Raw genomic sequence first — 13148 nt, 5'->3', positions numbered from 1 at the left:
ACAACAGACACTAGTATGGCAATATGTAAATCAATGGATGTGTAACTGATGTGATTCTGCAATTTGTATACGGGGTAAAAATGGGAGTTCATAACCCACTTGAATCAAAGTGTGAAATATGATATATCAAGAACTATGTAATGTTTTGAACAACCAACAGTAAAAAAATTAAAATAAAATAAAGTAAAATAAAATACAAGTAAACTTGAAAAAAAAATTATAGGAGAAGATAAAGCACCTTGGGGCAAATTAGGATGCATTTTCCACCCCTCCCCCCATGACGGTATTTCTTGCCTCAGAATGCTTCCCAGCGGCGGGCCACAGGCTCACAACAGGCCCCCGGTCCTTCACTTGCTGCAGGTCATTCAGGCTGATGTACTCGCTCAGCTGAATCACTTTGTCCATCCAGAAGATGTCCGTCATTCCATGATCTGAGAAAATGATGACATTCAGGTCGTCCTGCAGGCCCCGCTCCTGTGGGGTGGGCAAAGGCAGTCACCACAGCACCTAGAGAGGCTCTTACACACAAAAGTCTCATGTAGAGGCTTTTAAACTACAAATTAGCTGGGTGCAGTGGCACATGCCTATAACCCCAGCAACTCAGGAGGCTGAAGCAGGAGGATCACAAGTCTGAGGCCAGCCTTGGGAACTTAGTGAGACCCTGTCTCAAAAAAAATGAAAAGGGCTGGGGATGTAGTTCAGTGGTAGAGCGTTCCATCTCCAGTACAATAAATAAACAAACAAACAAACTACAATTTGTAGGAAAAGGGATATTTCCTCAATTCCAAATTCAGTCATCCACCGGTTTATCCTGATGAGACGCAGTTCAAAATCATGGCAGAACACTTTAGTGGAGAGGATAGGAGAGCACAGCCCCCATCCAAATACATGCTGAAAAATAAGAACAGACTTCTAGCTTTTTAAGGTATACACTGTTTTTATTTTCACTCACTCTTTCAACGAACTCTTGTGGTAATCTAAGAATAATCATCTGCTCACATTACAGATATTTTTTTAAAAAAATGGAAAGGAAAGAAAACCAAAAACAAACAAGAATGAAAACAAAACAGGTGTTTTGAACCCAGGTGTGGCTCCCGTGTCCCCGCCAGGCTGGTTACCACCCGCATGCAGGTTCTGAAGAACAGGGCCAGCTCTCTGGCCAAGCCAGGTGATAATGCTCACCCTGGTCACTTCAACCCCACTGGCCCACTGCGGAAGGGTCTCTGGGTACCTCAGGGGGAGTGGCGTGAAGAAGGGAGAGCCTGGGATGGCCAGGTAAGAAGGAAGATGCTGAGGGGGTGACAGCCACGGAGACTAGAGAGTGACAGGAGAGTGCCAGGCCAGCTGTCCCTGCTTTAAGTCACCTGGATCCACAGGATCATGTACTTCAGGACGGTGTCCACGGCCTTGAGGGCGTCTTTCCTCTGAGGCGATGAAGGACCATAGTGGTGCCCTTCCACATCGATGCGCTCGTGGTATATGGCTGCCAGGTCGGCTCGGCCACTCCTGGAGAGAACGGGGAAAGAGAGGCACAGGTGAGGGAGGGCGGCCACTGCCGGCTGCCCGCCTCATCACACCCCTCTGTGAAGGTGTTGGCACCTCCAAAACCCTGCCCTGTGGGTCAGGCAAAGCCCAGACCTCAAAATGAGCAAGGCAGAAGAAGACCAAACCAAGACTTGACAGTCTTTTTTTTTTTTTAACTTTGCATTTTTAATGTAATTTTTTATTTATACACGACAGCAGAATGCATTACAATTCTTGTTACTCATATAGAGCACAATTTTTCATACCTCTGGTTGTATATATAGTATAGTCACACCAATTCGTGTCTTCATACATGTCCTTTGGGTAATAATGATCATCACATTCCACCATCATTAATAACCCCATGTCCCCTCCCTTCCCCTCCCACCCCTCTGCCCTATCTAGAGTTCCTCTATTCCTCCCATGCTCCCTCTCCCTACCCCACTATGAATCAGCCTCCTTATATTAAAAAAAAAAAATTCAGCATTTGGTTTTTTGGGAATGGCTAACTTCACTTAGCATTATCTTCTCTAACTCCATCCATTTACCTGCAAATTCCATGATTTTGTTCTCTTTTAGTGCTGAGTAATATTCCATTATGTATAAAAGCCACATTTTTTTTATCCATTCATCTACTGAAGGGCATCTAGGTTGGTTCCACAGTTCAGCTATTGTGAATTGTGCTGCTATAAACATTGATGTGGCTGTGTCCCTGTAGTAAGCTGTTTTTAAGTCCTTTGGGTATAGACCTAGGAGAGGTCTTGAGACCTTGGTGACAAAAGTCAGAGAGCATGTTCTACTGGTCACCTCATGTCCCGGGCATATGACATTGCTCGTCACATCCTAAAGAGCTGGAAGATGTGGTAGCAGGCAGAGAACAGTCCTTACAGCTCAACCTCACCTCCTGCTGTCATTGGAAGGTTAGAAACACTGGAAGCAATAGTTTAAATAACTACCTTCAACTATTTCAAACCTCTAAAGACGTCTCCAAATAAAACCCTTGCTAGTGGGTCTAACTGACTGACAAGAGTAAGAGTGACATTACCACAGCAACCTTGGGGGATGCAGACAGGTGAGTCCTCAGGGTCTGGCATCAGCAGACACCCCCAGGATGCTTGTTCTGTGGGACACATGAAAGGTCAGCTCCAAGGAGGACACAGAGTTTCTAGCAGTAACCACATTTTCATGGTCCCCCAGATTCTTTTCCTTCTTGGCTGGAGCACCAATGGTTAAAATCCAAGACAGTGAACCCTGAGTCAATGGTGGGCCAAGAATGACTGGAAGTTAGAAATACAAATGGAAGTGGGAGGTGGGGGAGTGAGGAAGAAAGAGGAAGACTCCAGGATGGACCCTCCCTCCTTCCACTGAGACTTTCCACTGAGACTCCAGACCCCAGCTCTGGCTTGACCCTATCTCCCACCCCCAATACACTGCTTTACATAGAACAGAGCAATGATGATGATGACTATGATGATGATGATAATGGTGGTAATGAGAACTGACAAAAGACCAGGTCTGGTGGTGCATGCCTGTAATCCCAGCAGCTCAGAAACTGAGGCAGGAAAATCACAAGTTCAAAGCCAGCCTCAGCAACAGAGAGATGCTAAGCAACTCAGTGAGACCCTGTCTCTAAATAAAATACAAAATAGGGCTGGGGATATGGCTCAGTGGTTGAGTGCCCCTGAGTTCAATCCCTGGTACAAGAAAGAAAGAAAGAAATTAAATACTGATAAAAGGTGAAGCATTTTGGGAAAGAAATTAGAGCTGATTTTCTGCTTGTAATTTACAAGAGGTAATAATGAATACTCTTTGCTTATTTCTTGGGAAACTTTTAAACACACACACACACACACACACACGCACACGCACACGCACATGCACACAGGTGTTGTGCTTTCCCTGATTCGCCTTCCCCAACACTTAGAACAGAGGGAGTGACAGAACCTATCCTCAGAGCCTGCTGGGCCTTGGACTTTGCCATTCACAGGGAGGGAAACAGTCTCACCGAAGTTCAGGTTTGCCTGACCAGAGTCAAACAGCACTGCTCCTCCTTCAGACCTAGAGGACATGTGGCCTCCTCCAGAAGGCTTCCCCTAGGGACCTGAGGTGAGCTTGGGGGGCCCTTTCCTGTGTGTTCCCAGGGTACCCTCAATTCACTTTTGGGCTATGAATTCCATACTGTGCTGTACTTGCCCTCTTATGTGTCCTCTTCTCTCTCTAAATTGTCAAGATCCTTCACTCTAAGCATGATGACTCATTCTCCTTTGTGTCTTACCTCTTGCCTAGCATTTGGCAAACAGTAGGAGCTCTGGAACTGTCATTCAAATGTGTAACAGTAAGCACTCAATAAATGGGAGCAACTCTGCTCAGGCACTATGCTGTGGTCCTTGACATACTTTGCCTTGGGAATCCTCAGAACAACCCTAAACAGGTTTGGAGAGTTCATACACCTGCATCCCAAAGCTAGTAAGAGATAGAGCCAGGAATCAAACTCAAATCCCCAGAATACAACCACAGAATGCTCAGAAAGAACTCAACATCCCCCACCAACGAGGAAGCATTTGTTGAGCCCATGTGGTCTTTTGGAAATGACTCTTGCCACCAACCCTAGAAAGCTGGGCGTGGGATGGGACAAAAGCCTCACAGTGAAATTGTGTCACTTGGCCTCTCAATGCACAGCACTCTTTGTCTATGGGTTGACGATGCCTCCAAAGTCCAGGAATGAGGGGAAAACAATCTTACAGAAAGGCATTTACAGATTGTATAGATGAAGAAATGTGCCAAGAAAGTTCTAGAAGTTAGGGAAGGCCTCACAGATCTCTAAGATGCCTCTAGAACAGGAAATGCAAATCTTCTACCTCCAAAGTCAGATGCTTTTAATTCTAACAAACTGGGCCTTTGAACACCCACCTCTACTCCACCCTCTAAACCCGGGAGCAAATTCCCAAGTATGTCCTGCCTGGTATCTTCCTTCAATAGATCATGCACTCTTTATTGTTGCTGTAATATTCTCCTGGGTACTCTGGGATATATTTTATTAAAGGTTTTGAGGATGCATTGGTTTCAAGTTAAGTAAAATGCCTGGCGAAATGTTCTTTTCTCTTTTTAGAACAAAACAAATGGGGCTCTCATTAATAAACCCCATTACCACCCTCCTCCACAATGAGCGTGGGGTTAGGCTTATTATTTGGGTGTTTCTTGCAAATGGTATTCTCATTATTCATACTCGCCAATGTGTGAATGACTAATCCAAACTCTCTCTGCCTCTATACAGAGTTGAGTATAAAAAGTCAGTTTAGGGTCCCACCATGCAGCATGTAGGTGGTGGGTAAAAGTTTGTACTGGGGAATGGCATTTTCATCCATATGCTGAAATTTGTTTGAGGCCCATGTTCATTGGACTGATAGGGCTGAGGTCCCTTCCTCCACCACTATTTTAACGGAGTGGGGGTTTCCATAAAATCTGTCCTGCAGATAAGCCTCAGCATTTGTTTGCTTTCTGCATTTGCACCTTGAGCATTCCACACGTGCTGATTCACACAGGGAATCATCAGTTAGGTGTCTACATTTCATCCAGCATGGGGCTTATACACAGGAAAATCATATTTAATTCAGTAGTGACTTATTACCATTAGGAACTTTTGCAAACAAGGTTTACTGTGCCATTAAGGTTCAGTGAAAAACTTCTAGTTCTCTTCATTTTAACAATTTGCCTTAGTGTAGCAGTCCCTGGGCTGGCTTCTCAAAGGCTATTTACCATATTCATAAATCTCCATGCCATCAGAAAGCTAGTAAGTATCACAATTTACCTGATGGCTCTGTGTCAGAAAGCTGTCAACCCCAGATGCCAGGAACACTTGATTTGGGATGCTTGCAATTCAGGGATTACACATGTGAAAGGTTTCTATGTTCAAGTTTCATTGATTCATTAGGGACCTCAGTCTCCAAGGGCGCAGAGCTCTTGCCTGTTTGGAGCTGAGCAGATAAATTCTTAGTAGCCAGCTGTTTTCCACATGGGTCTGGTCTCCATCACAGGTCAGCTCATTTATAACAGATTGGTTGGGTGAAGAGAGATGGGTGGAAACGCCTGCAGGTCTGCTCTTGGCCATTTACAGCTCTAAGGTCCAGGAACTATGCCAGAAGGACATGTGGCCATCAGCCCAGTTCCCTGAAAGCCATGAGGGGCTCTTAGCCCTGGGGTTTCAGGGACACCTATGTTTCCCATCACCTTGGGATTCTGTCCAAATGTCTTTGCAACGTAAAAAGTTCAAAATATCACGTCCATCTTCCTTACTGAAGTGGTTTAGAAAGAGGGAAAAAAAATAGGGAGAGAGAAGTGGAAGCAATTTACAGAAATGTTTAGTTATTGACTGTTAAGGAAAATGATTCAAATTGGAAATCAGATTTCCAAAATGGCTACCTATCTCTTTAGTATCTTGAGCTTGCTTAAGAATCAGATTTAACTACTGATTAGCATTCAGATTGTGTCAATTTAGCCTTGGACTAGTAGGAAACTGATCAGATGAAAGTGATTTTGTTCTGATATAGAAATTATAGTTTTATCATCTTCTGTGTTATTAAGCATTTCTGCTTCCAACAATAATCATATCCCACCATCCTTTGTCTTCAACTGTGTATCTGTTTCTCATGTTCTCTTTCTCACCAGCCTTGTCAGCCACCTGACTCCCTCAGGCAAATTAACTTGAACCCTGGCATAATTCCCAAAGATGCAGTGAGCCCATTTGACAATGTTTAGTTTTGAAAAATTACTTTTTTTTTTTGTACTGGGGATTGAACCCAGGGGCACTGAACCACATCCCCAGCCCTTTTTATATTTTATTTAGAGACAGGGTCTTGCTAAGTTGCTTAGGACCTCACTAAATTGCTGAGGCTGGTTTTGAACTTGCCATCCCCCTGCCTCAGACTCCCAAGCCACGGGGATTACAGTATGCACCACTGCACTTGGCAAAAATTACCTTTTGATGGGGGTACTGAAACGGCACACATCTGGGTTCACCAACTAGAAGTTCTCAGGTAAATGGTAAAACATCACTAAGCCTCAGTTTCCCCATCTGAAAAGCCTACCCAATACCTCAATTGGGTATTAAATGAGCTGATATTCATCAAGTGGTTGAAGCACTGCAAAAGGGAAGGAAGGGGAAAGAAATGCCCCCCATTTCTCTTCCTTCCAGATGTATCGGACTCCTTTTTCTAGGTATGTGGGCTGAACAGGGTGGAGAACAGAGTCTCTGTCCAGCCTGGGCCTCCCTCTGCGTTCTTGTTCTTGCCCCTTCATTCTCAGTCCAGAGAGGAGGGACCCAGGCCAGGACATTTGAGCCAGCTTCCTGGTGGCCTCAGGGATGAACTCTCTTATCATTCATCTATTTGATTCACACCAGCAGCCACTGAGGTGCTGGGATCCTGGAGGAACTCCTTTGGAGATGTTGGCAATAGGCTGGAGCCTGCAGGGACATCAGCTGTGGCCGCCATTCCCGTAGCCAGTTGTTTCCTGACCGACCCTTTGGTGAGGCTGTGCGATCAGTGTGCCAGGTCCAGCCTGGAAGTGGCTGCCTGGCCCCTACATGCAGCCAAGGCTCACTGTGGCCATCTCCCCCTCACTCCTCCGCCCACCCCATGAGTTATTGAGGGCTTATTTCGACTTTAGCATCGTGCACCTTTTTCTGCCAATTGAACCATGAATATCTTGCCAACAGAACTTCCAGGAGGATGGATTAAAGGATGTGGATCACAGGCTGCTTTCTTTTTTTGGCAGGCGAGGTGACTGTGTGGGCAGGGGTGCTGTGTGCTGAGTCCCAATGTGTAGTGGCAGGGCACCAGTCGCCAGGGCTATATGCTGTTGAGTGCATAGAGTGCTAAACAGACTGCAAAAGGCCCTGCTCCACTTGGGCCTTGCCAGGGCCCCAAGGCCCAAGATGGCCCCAAAGAGGCAAAGAGGTAATTCTTTACTTGTATGACTCTGTTTCAGGGCATCTTACAGGTGCAGGTTGAGAACAGGATTGGAGGGTGGAGGGAGAGGCCCCAGGAGACAGTCCTAAGCCCCTGTGGAAAGAGCTGTGTGCTCAGTCACACACCTCATAGCATGTGAGATCCAAGGCAAAGGGTTCAACCTTCCAAGTGGGTGGCCTCTTTTGTAAGAGGGGAGAACAACATCTATATAATATGGTGGATGAGAACAAAATGGGGTAATGGAAGTAAAGCCCTTAGATTCTATGCTAGCAAATGGATATTAAAAATGTCAACTTATTCCCCTTCCCCTTTCCTCTGAGCTAAAAAGTTTTCTAAGTTCAAAGAGAACATCTCACGAGGATACTACTGGGATAAACACAGCTTCTGAGCATGAAGGGCAACGCCCAGGTGAAACAGGGTGAAGATTTGCTGCTTCCTGCACAGACATGCAGCTTCTTGACCCACCTGGACCCTCTGCTGAAATGGCCCTGGGTAGGACTCCATGTTCAAGATCTTAACAGCTTTTCTTTCTTCTCTCAAAGCCTACCTACCTATCCCATATCCCATTCTCTCTGCAAAATGGACAGTGACACTTTATGAGCAGGACTGACCTGGAGTTACGTGGGAGTATGTTTGGACACTTAGGTGCAAAAAGTATTCTCCAAATTATAGTTAGAAATTTGAGTTAGCGTTGAACAGACACCAAGAGTTGAGCTGTAGTAGTTTAGACCACTGAGGGCTTTCTGATGGAAGGATAAATATTATGGTTTGGATGTGAGGTGTCCCCCAAAAGCTCACATGTAAGATAATGCAAGAAGGTTCAGAGGAGAAATGATTGGGTTATTGGAGCCTTAACCCAATCAGTGCATTAATCTCCCGATGGGATTAATTGAGTGGTAGTTGGAGGCAGGGGGACGTGGTTGGAGGAGGTGTGGCATTGGGGGTGTGGCTTTGGGGTATATATTTGCATCTGGCAAGTGGAGATCTCTTTCTCTGCTTTCTGATCATCATGAGCTGCTTCCCTCTGCCACACTCTCCCACCATTGTGTTCTGTCTCATCTCAAGCCTTGAGGAATGGAGCCAGCTTTCTATGGACTGAGACCTCTGAAACTTTTCTTCCTCCACAATTGTTTTTGTTAGGTCCTTTTGTAATAGCAGTGAAAAAACTGACTAACACAGAAAATAATTATACAACTCTACCTACCATGAAAATTAATGATTTCTTTGAGCCACCTTATTGCATGCACAAGCTGCTACATGCAGAGTGGTTTTGATTGTTCTCAACTGTCCTAGACTGGATGGGGCTATCACCTACTTCACTCCTGAGAAAACAGAGATTAGCTGTTTTTTTAATCAATTTTTTATCAATCAATAAATGGGCCAAGGACCTGAACAGACACTTCTCAGAAGATGATATACAATCAAACAACAAATATATGAAAATAATGTTCATCATCGCAGGTAATTAGAGAAATGCAAATCAAAACTACTCTAAGATTTCCTCTCACTCCAGTCAGAGGGGCAATTATTATGAAGCAAACAACAATAAGTGTTGGCGAGGATGTGGGGGAAAAGGTACATTTATACATTGCTGGTGGGACTGCAAATTGGTGCAGCCAATATGGAAAACAGTATGGAGATTTCTTGGAATATTGGGAATGGAACCACAATTTGACCCAGCTATTCCTCTCCTCGGTCTATACCCAAAGGACTTAAAAACAGTATACTACAGGGACACAGCCACATCAATGTTTATAGCAGCACAATTTACAACAGCTAAACTGTGGAACCAACCTAGATGCCCTTCAATGGATGAATGGATAAAAAAATGTGGCATATATACACAATGGAATATTACTCAGCAATAAAAGAAAATAAAATCATGGCATTTGCAGGTAAATGAATGGAGTTGGAGGAGATAATGCTAAGTGAAGTTAGCCAATCCCCAAAAAACAAATGCTGAATGTTTTCTCTGATATAAGGAGGCTAATTCATAGTGGGGTAGGGAGAGGGAGCATGGGAGGAATGGATGAACTCTAGATAGGGCAGAGGGGTGGGAGGGGATGGGAGCGTGCATTGGGTTAGAAATGATGGTGGAATGTGAAGGTCATCATTATCCTAAGGACATGTATGAAGACATAAATTGGTGTGAATATACTTTGTATACAACCAGAGATATGAAAAATTGTGCTCTATATGTGTAATATGAATTGTATTGCATTCCCCTATCATGTATAAAAAAATTAATCAGAAAAAAGAAAAATATTAATCCACAACTGTCGGTCCTTCAGTTTACTTTGCAAGAAGGTGAGAGAAAAGTTCTGTTGCATAGGGTGGCTGAGGAAAGTGCTTCCTCTCTCTGGAGGCGGGCCTCCTCACCTTACTGCTTTCCATAAGCAGTATCATCTGACCTACTATTTTTCTTGCCTTTTCTTGGTCATTTCAAGTATGGTCTAATTTTACTGATGATGTGTCTTCATCTTTCCACCTACTATTCAAAGGAGCTGTTCCTGGTGACCCTGTTAACTTTGGCAGGAGGAAGATGCTATTAAACAATTCCATTGGTCTGGTCAATCCTTCCAAGTCCTTCATTGTCCAGGGGCATCCTTCCAATTGTAGGCTATGTGAATGACATTCCGTGGAGCTCAAGGCTAGGTTTGGAGACTACAACCTGAATGCTACAGAGCTCTGAGTGATTATAGTAGCACCAGGCCTCCATCCCAGGTGGAGGCTTAGCCTGGGACAACCTCTCTGCACCTCCAGTTCTTTGTAGCTTTTTCTCTCTAGGGGATCCCAGTAACTCTGCCAAATACACACATACACACTCATACACAAGCACCGGCATCACCACCAATGATATCAAAAGCAAAATCCTCCCTACTTCCAAGGTAAAGATGCAATTCCCCAGCATTCTAGAGCTTTGCCACATTGCTTGAAAAAGAAAAGCAAAACAAAATTAAAGACAACACTCCTTTAGAGGAACTAGAGCCAAGAACTTCTTCCTCCACTCTTTCCTTCCTTATTCCTGAGGACAGGGGAGTCTGCTTAGGTGGACCAGCTTGTCAGCTGACCCAGGATTCTCCTGGTTGTGCGCTCCCTGCTCTCCTTCCTGTGAACCACTGGGTTCTACACACAGTCCATTCAGCAGCAAAACTAAGATGAATGTGGAAGAGATCACACTGCCAAACAGACTGTTATTTGAAGGTATTTGTATGACAACTATGATCCAAATTTTCATATTTGGCATGGCAATAGGCTGTAGAGATGGCTAGCATTTTGGATATGTTGGAAACAGCACTGGTTAGATAGAGAACTACTCCACAGTCCCAGCTCAGCTCATCTGCTATGTATACTTGCACAAACTAGGCTGCAGCACAATATTCCAGCTCATTGTGTGTGTGATTTTTCAGCCCTAGTGGGCAAGAAAAAGAAAATATAGCAGGTAAGAAGCAGGATCATATAAAACACATGATTTATAAACCATATGAAGAACATTTATTGAAAGGTTACTTCCCCCCTACTCTTCCTCTTCCTTCTCCCTGCCAGAAAAAACAAAAATTTAAAGCCTTTTAAATGTGTTACTTTTCCATTTTTGAGTATTTTAAAACTGTTTCCTCTCCAACCTATCAATCAGAGCATGAAACTTTAAGGCCCCTCTTGATAAATTTCATGGAAGTGGGATATTCCAAGAATCAGCAAAATCAGAGGTGTTGTTTCCTCCTTTGATAGCTCTGTAAGGGTAACTGCAGCTCACCATGATTGTTCAGGCAGAAGGGACAATGAGAGAATGGGATCCATATTGGGTTACCTCTGTGTCTGAGGCCATCTGAAGATATGGTCAATGCATGTGGTTAGTGCTAGTGATCTATATATGCACTTAGTGTATGTTAGCTCTCCTGGTGTCCACCATTGCAAGTCATGCTCTTTCTTTTGGGAGGATGTAGGTCCTGCCCTGTTCCCAACATACTGATTGCTGTGAGTCTGCTGCTTTGACCCTACTCAGGAAACCCACTCAGCAGCCTAGGTGACCTCAACTCCAGCTGAAGACATCCTAAGCCTCTTGGTGGGTTGCTGATTTCTAATGCAGACTCCCAGCTAGCCTAACATCTTGATCACCACTTCCAGTGACATCTGTACTCACTTGAGATCTTTGTCCTGACGTATGTTGTTGATCAGTTCATAGACTCGTGTGTAAAACCCTGTGTCATTGTTCCACGTGGGAGCAGGGGAAAAAAGGTTCTGCACTTTAATATGGTTATGTGCTTTGTACATTTCAAGAAGAAGGTAGAAAAGGCAATTTTTCCCAAACTTATTGGACCACATATGCTCCCCTTTTGCCAAATACTTATTGATATCTTTCAAATACAATTGTTCACTAAATCATGATTAGAAAAGTGCTGACATTTATATTGCTTCTCTGTTATCTAACAACATAAAAAAGAAGGTCTCAAACCCCTGGGAATTTTTTTGCTCTGAATTCAATGTGTCCAAAGAGTGTCCTGCCTGAAATTCCTAGTTCACAGTATACCCTGCTAGCAGTTAAGAGTCACCTTGTCAAAGGTTCACAAACTCTGCAAGACATTATTTCACCTATGCCAGGCTCTCCTCCTTCACTTTGAGATCCATTATTGGTCTTAGAAATGAAGAACAATGGTATGGCTAAGAATTGGGGATACTTACTTGAGTGAGTCAAGAGCGTCACTGACTGCATTGGCAAAATTGATATCCGTTGGGACATTTTTATATTCTAGGCAGTAAGTAGGTCTGACACCAAGAATCTCAACCTCACAGCCTAAGAAGGAAAAAGATAGCAAATGGTTACTCTCTTCAATAACTGAAGTGGGGTGTGAGCCTTTTTGGGGAAGTAAACATAATTAGTCAAAATAAAATGGTTGTACATTTTTATGAACTAAAATAACTTATTTTCTGACAGGTGATGCATTTAAATATAATTTTACTTAATTGGATCAGAGGTTCTTAAATGCCATTCCTATGTAACACTGATGTACCAAAACAGGGACCAGTAAAAACTGGATAACGGAAAGAAAGCACAAATTAATTAATGGACAGAAACTCCTCAATTAAAACTTTATTCCTATAGATCATTATTATGACTATGAGGTCTTCCAGTGTACATTTTTCTAGTCCAGAACCAAGTGTTGGGTTGTATCTGATTAGTTGGAGAATTGTAAAATATCAATACGACTATCTTGGGGTATTACACAAAGTCTAAGTGGACTTAGAGGCACTCCACTGGATTAGCAAGCAAAAAATAAAGGGTTCAAGGAGGGGTTCTGAGTCATGACCTTGCTTCTCCCAAGACCCAAAGGCAATTCAACTATGAGAGGGGTCAGCTTTTCTGCCCCAGACTCTTGGATGAGATTCCCAATCCTATCATCAGAACACAGAGCAGGAACGGGGTGAGCCAGTCGTAGTTTATATTAGTTGGCTAAATATTTATTTGGCCCCACTACAAACTAGTAACTATGTTCAGACATAGTGGAAACAAAAGGGATCAGCCAGCGTCTCCTTCCTGGAGCATGGGCAGTCTAATCTGGTGGGAGAAGGCAGACAGGAAAACAGGACCACACGTGTAGTCTAAAGTGAGGTGCACACTTTCAGGGTGTTGTGGGAACTCAGGTGAAGGGCATTTACTTC

At 43.8% G+C, this 13148-nt stretch overlaps 1 protein-coding gene across 1 annotated transcript in view; it reads right to left on the bottom strand.

Annotated features, from left to right (window-relative positions):
• The window catches only part of Enpp6 (ectonucleotide pyrophosphatase/phosphodiesterase 6), a 109140-nt gene that overhangs the window by 32112 nt on the left and 63880 nt on the right, over window positions 1-13148 (bottom strand). Inside the window, exons 3-5 of the mRNA XM_015486076.2 lie at window positions 12171-12282; window positions 1365-1506; window positions 295-474 (exon numbers count right to left, since the gene is read on the bottom strand). Coding sequence (XP_015341562.1) covers window positions 295-474; window positions 1365-1506; window positions 12171-12282 — 434 coding nt within the window. The remainder of the gene's footprint in view (window positions 1-294; window positions 475-1364; window positions 1507-12170; window positions 12283-13148) is intronic.

Source organism: Marmota marmota, unplaced genomic scaffold (assembly GCF_001458135.2).
Source record: "Marmota marmota marmota unplaced genomic scaffold, marMar, whole genome shotgun sequence".
Taxonomy (NCBI): domain Eukaryota; kingdom Metazoa; phylum Chordata; class Mammalia; order Rodentia; family Sciuridae; genus Marmota; species Marmota marmota.
The sequence above is the reverse complement of the archived record's forward strand: the minus strand, read 5'-3'. Positions and strand labels throughout refer to the sequence as shown.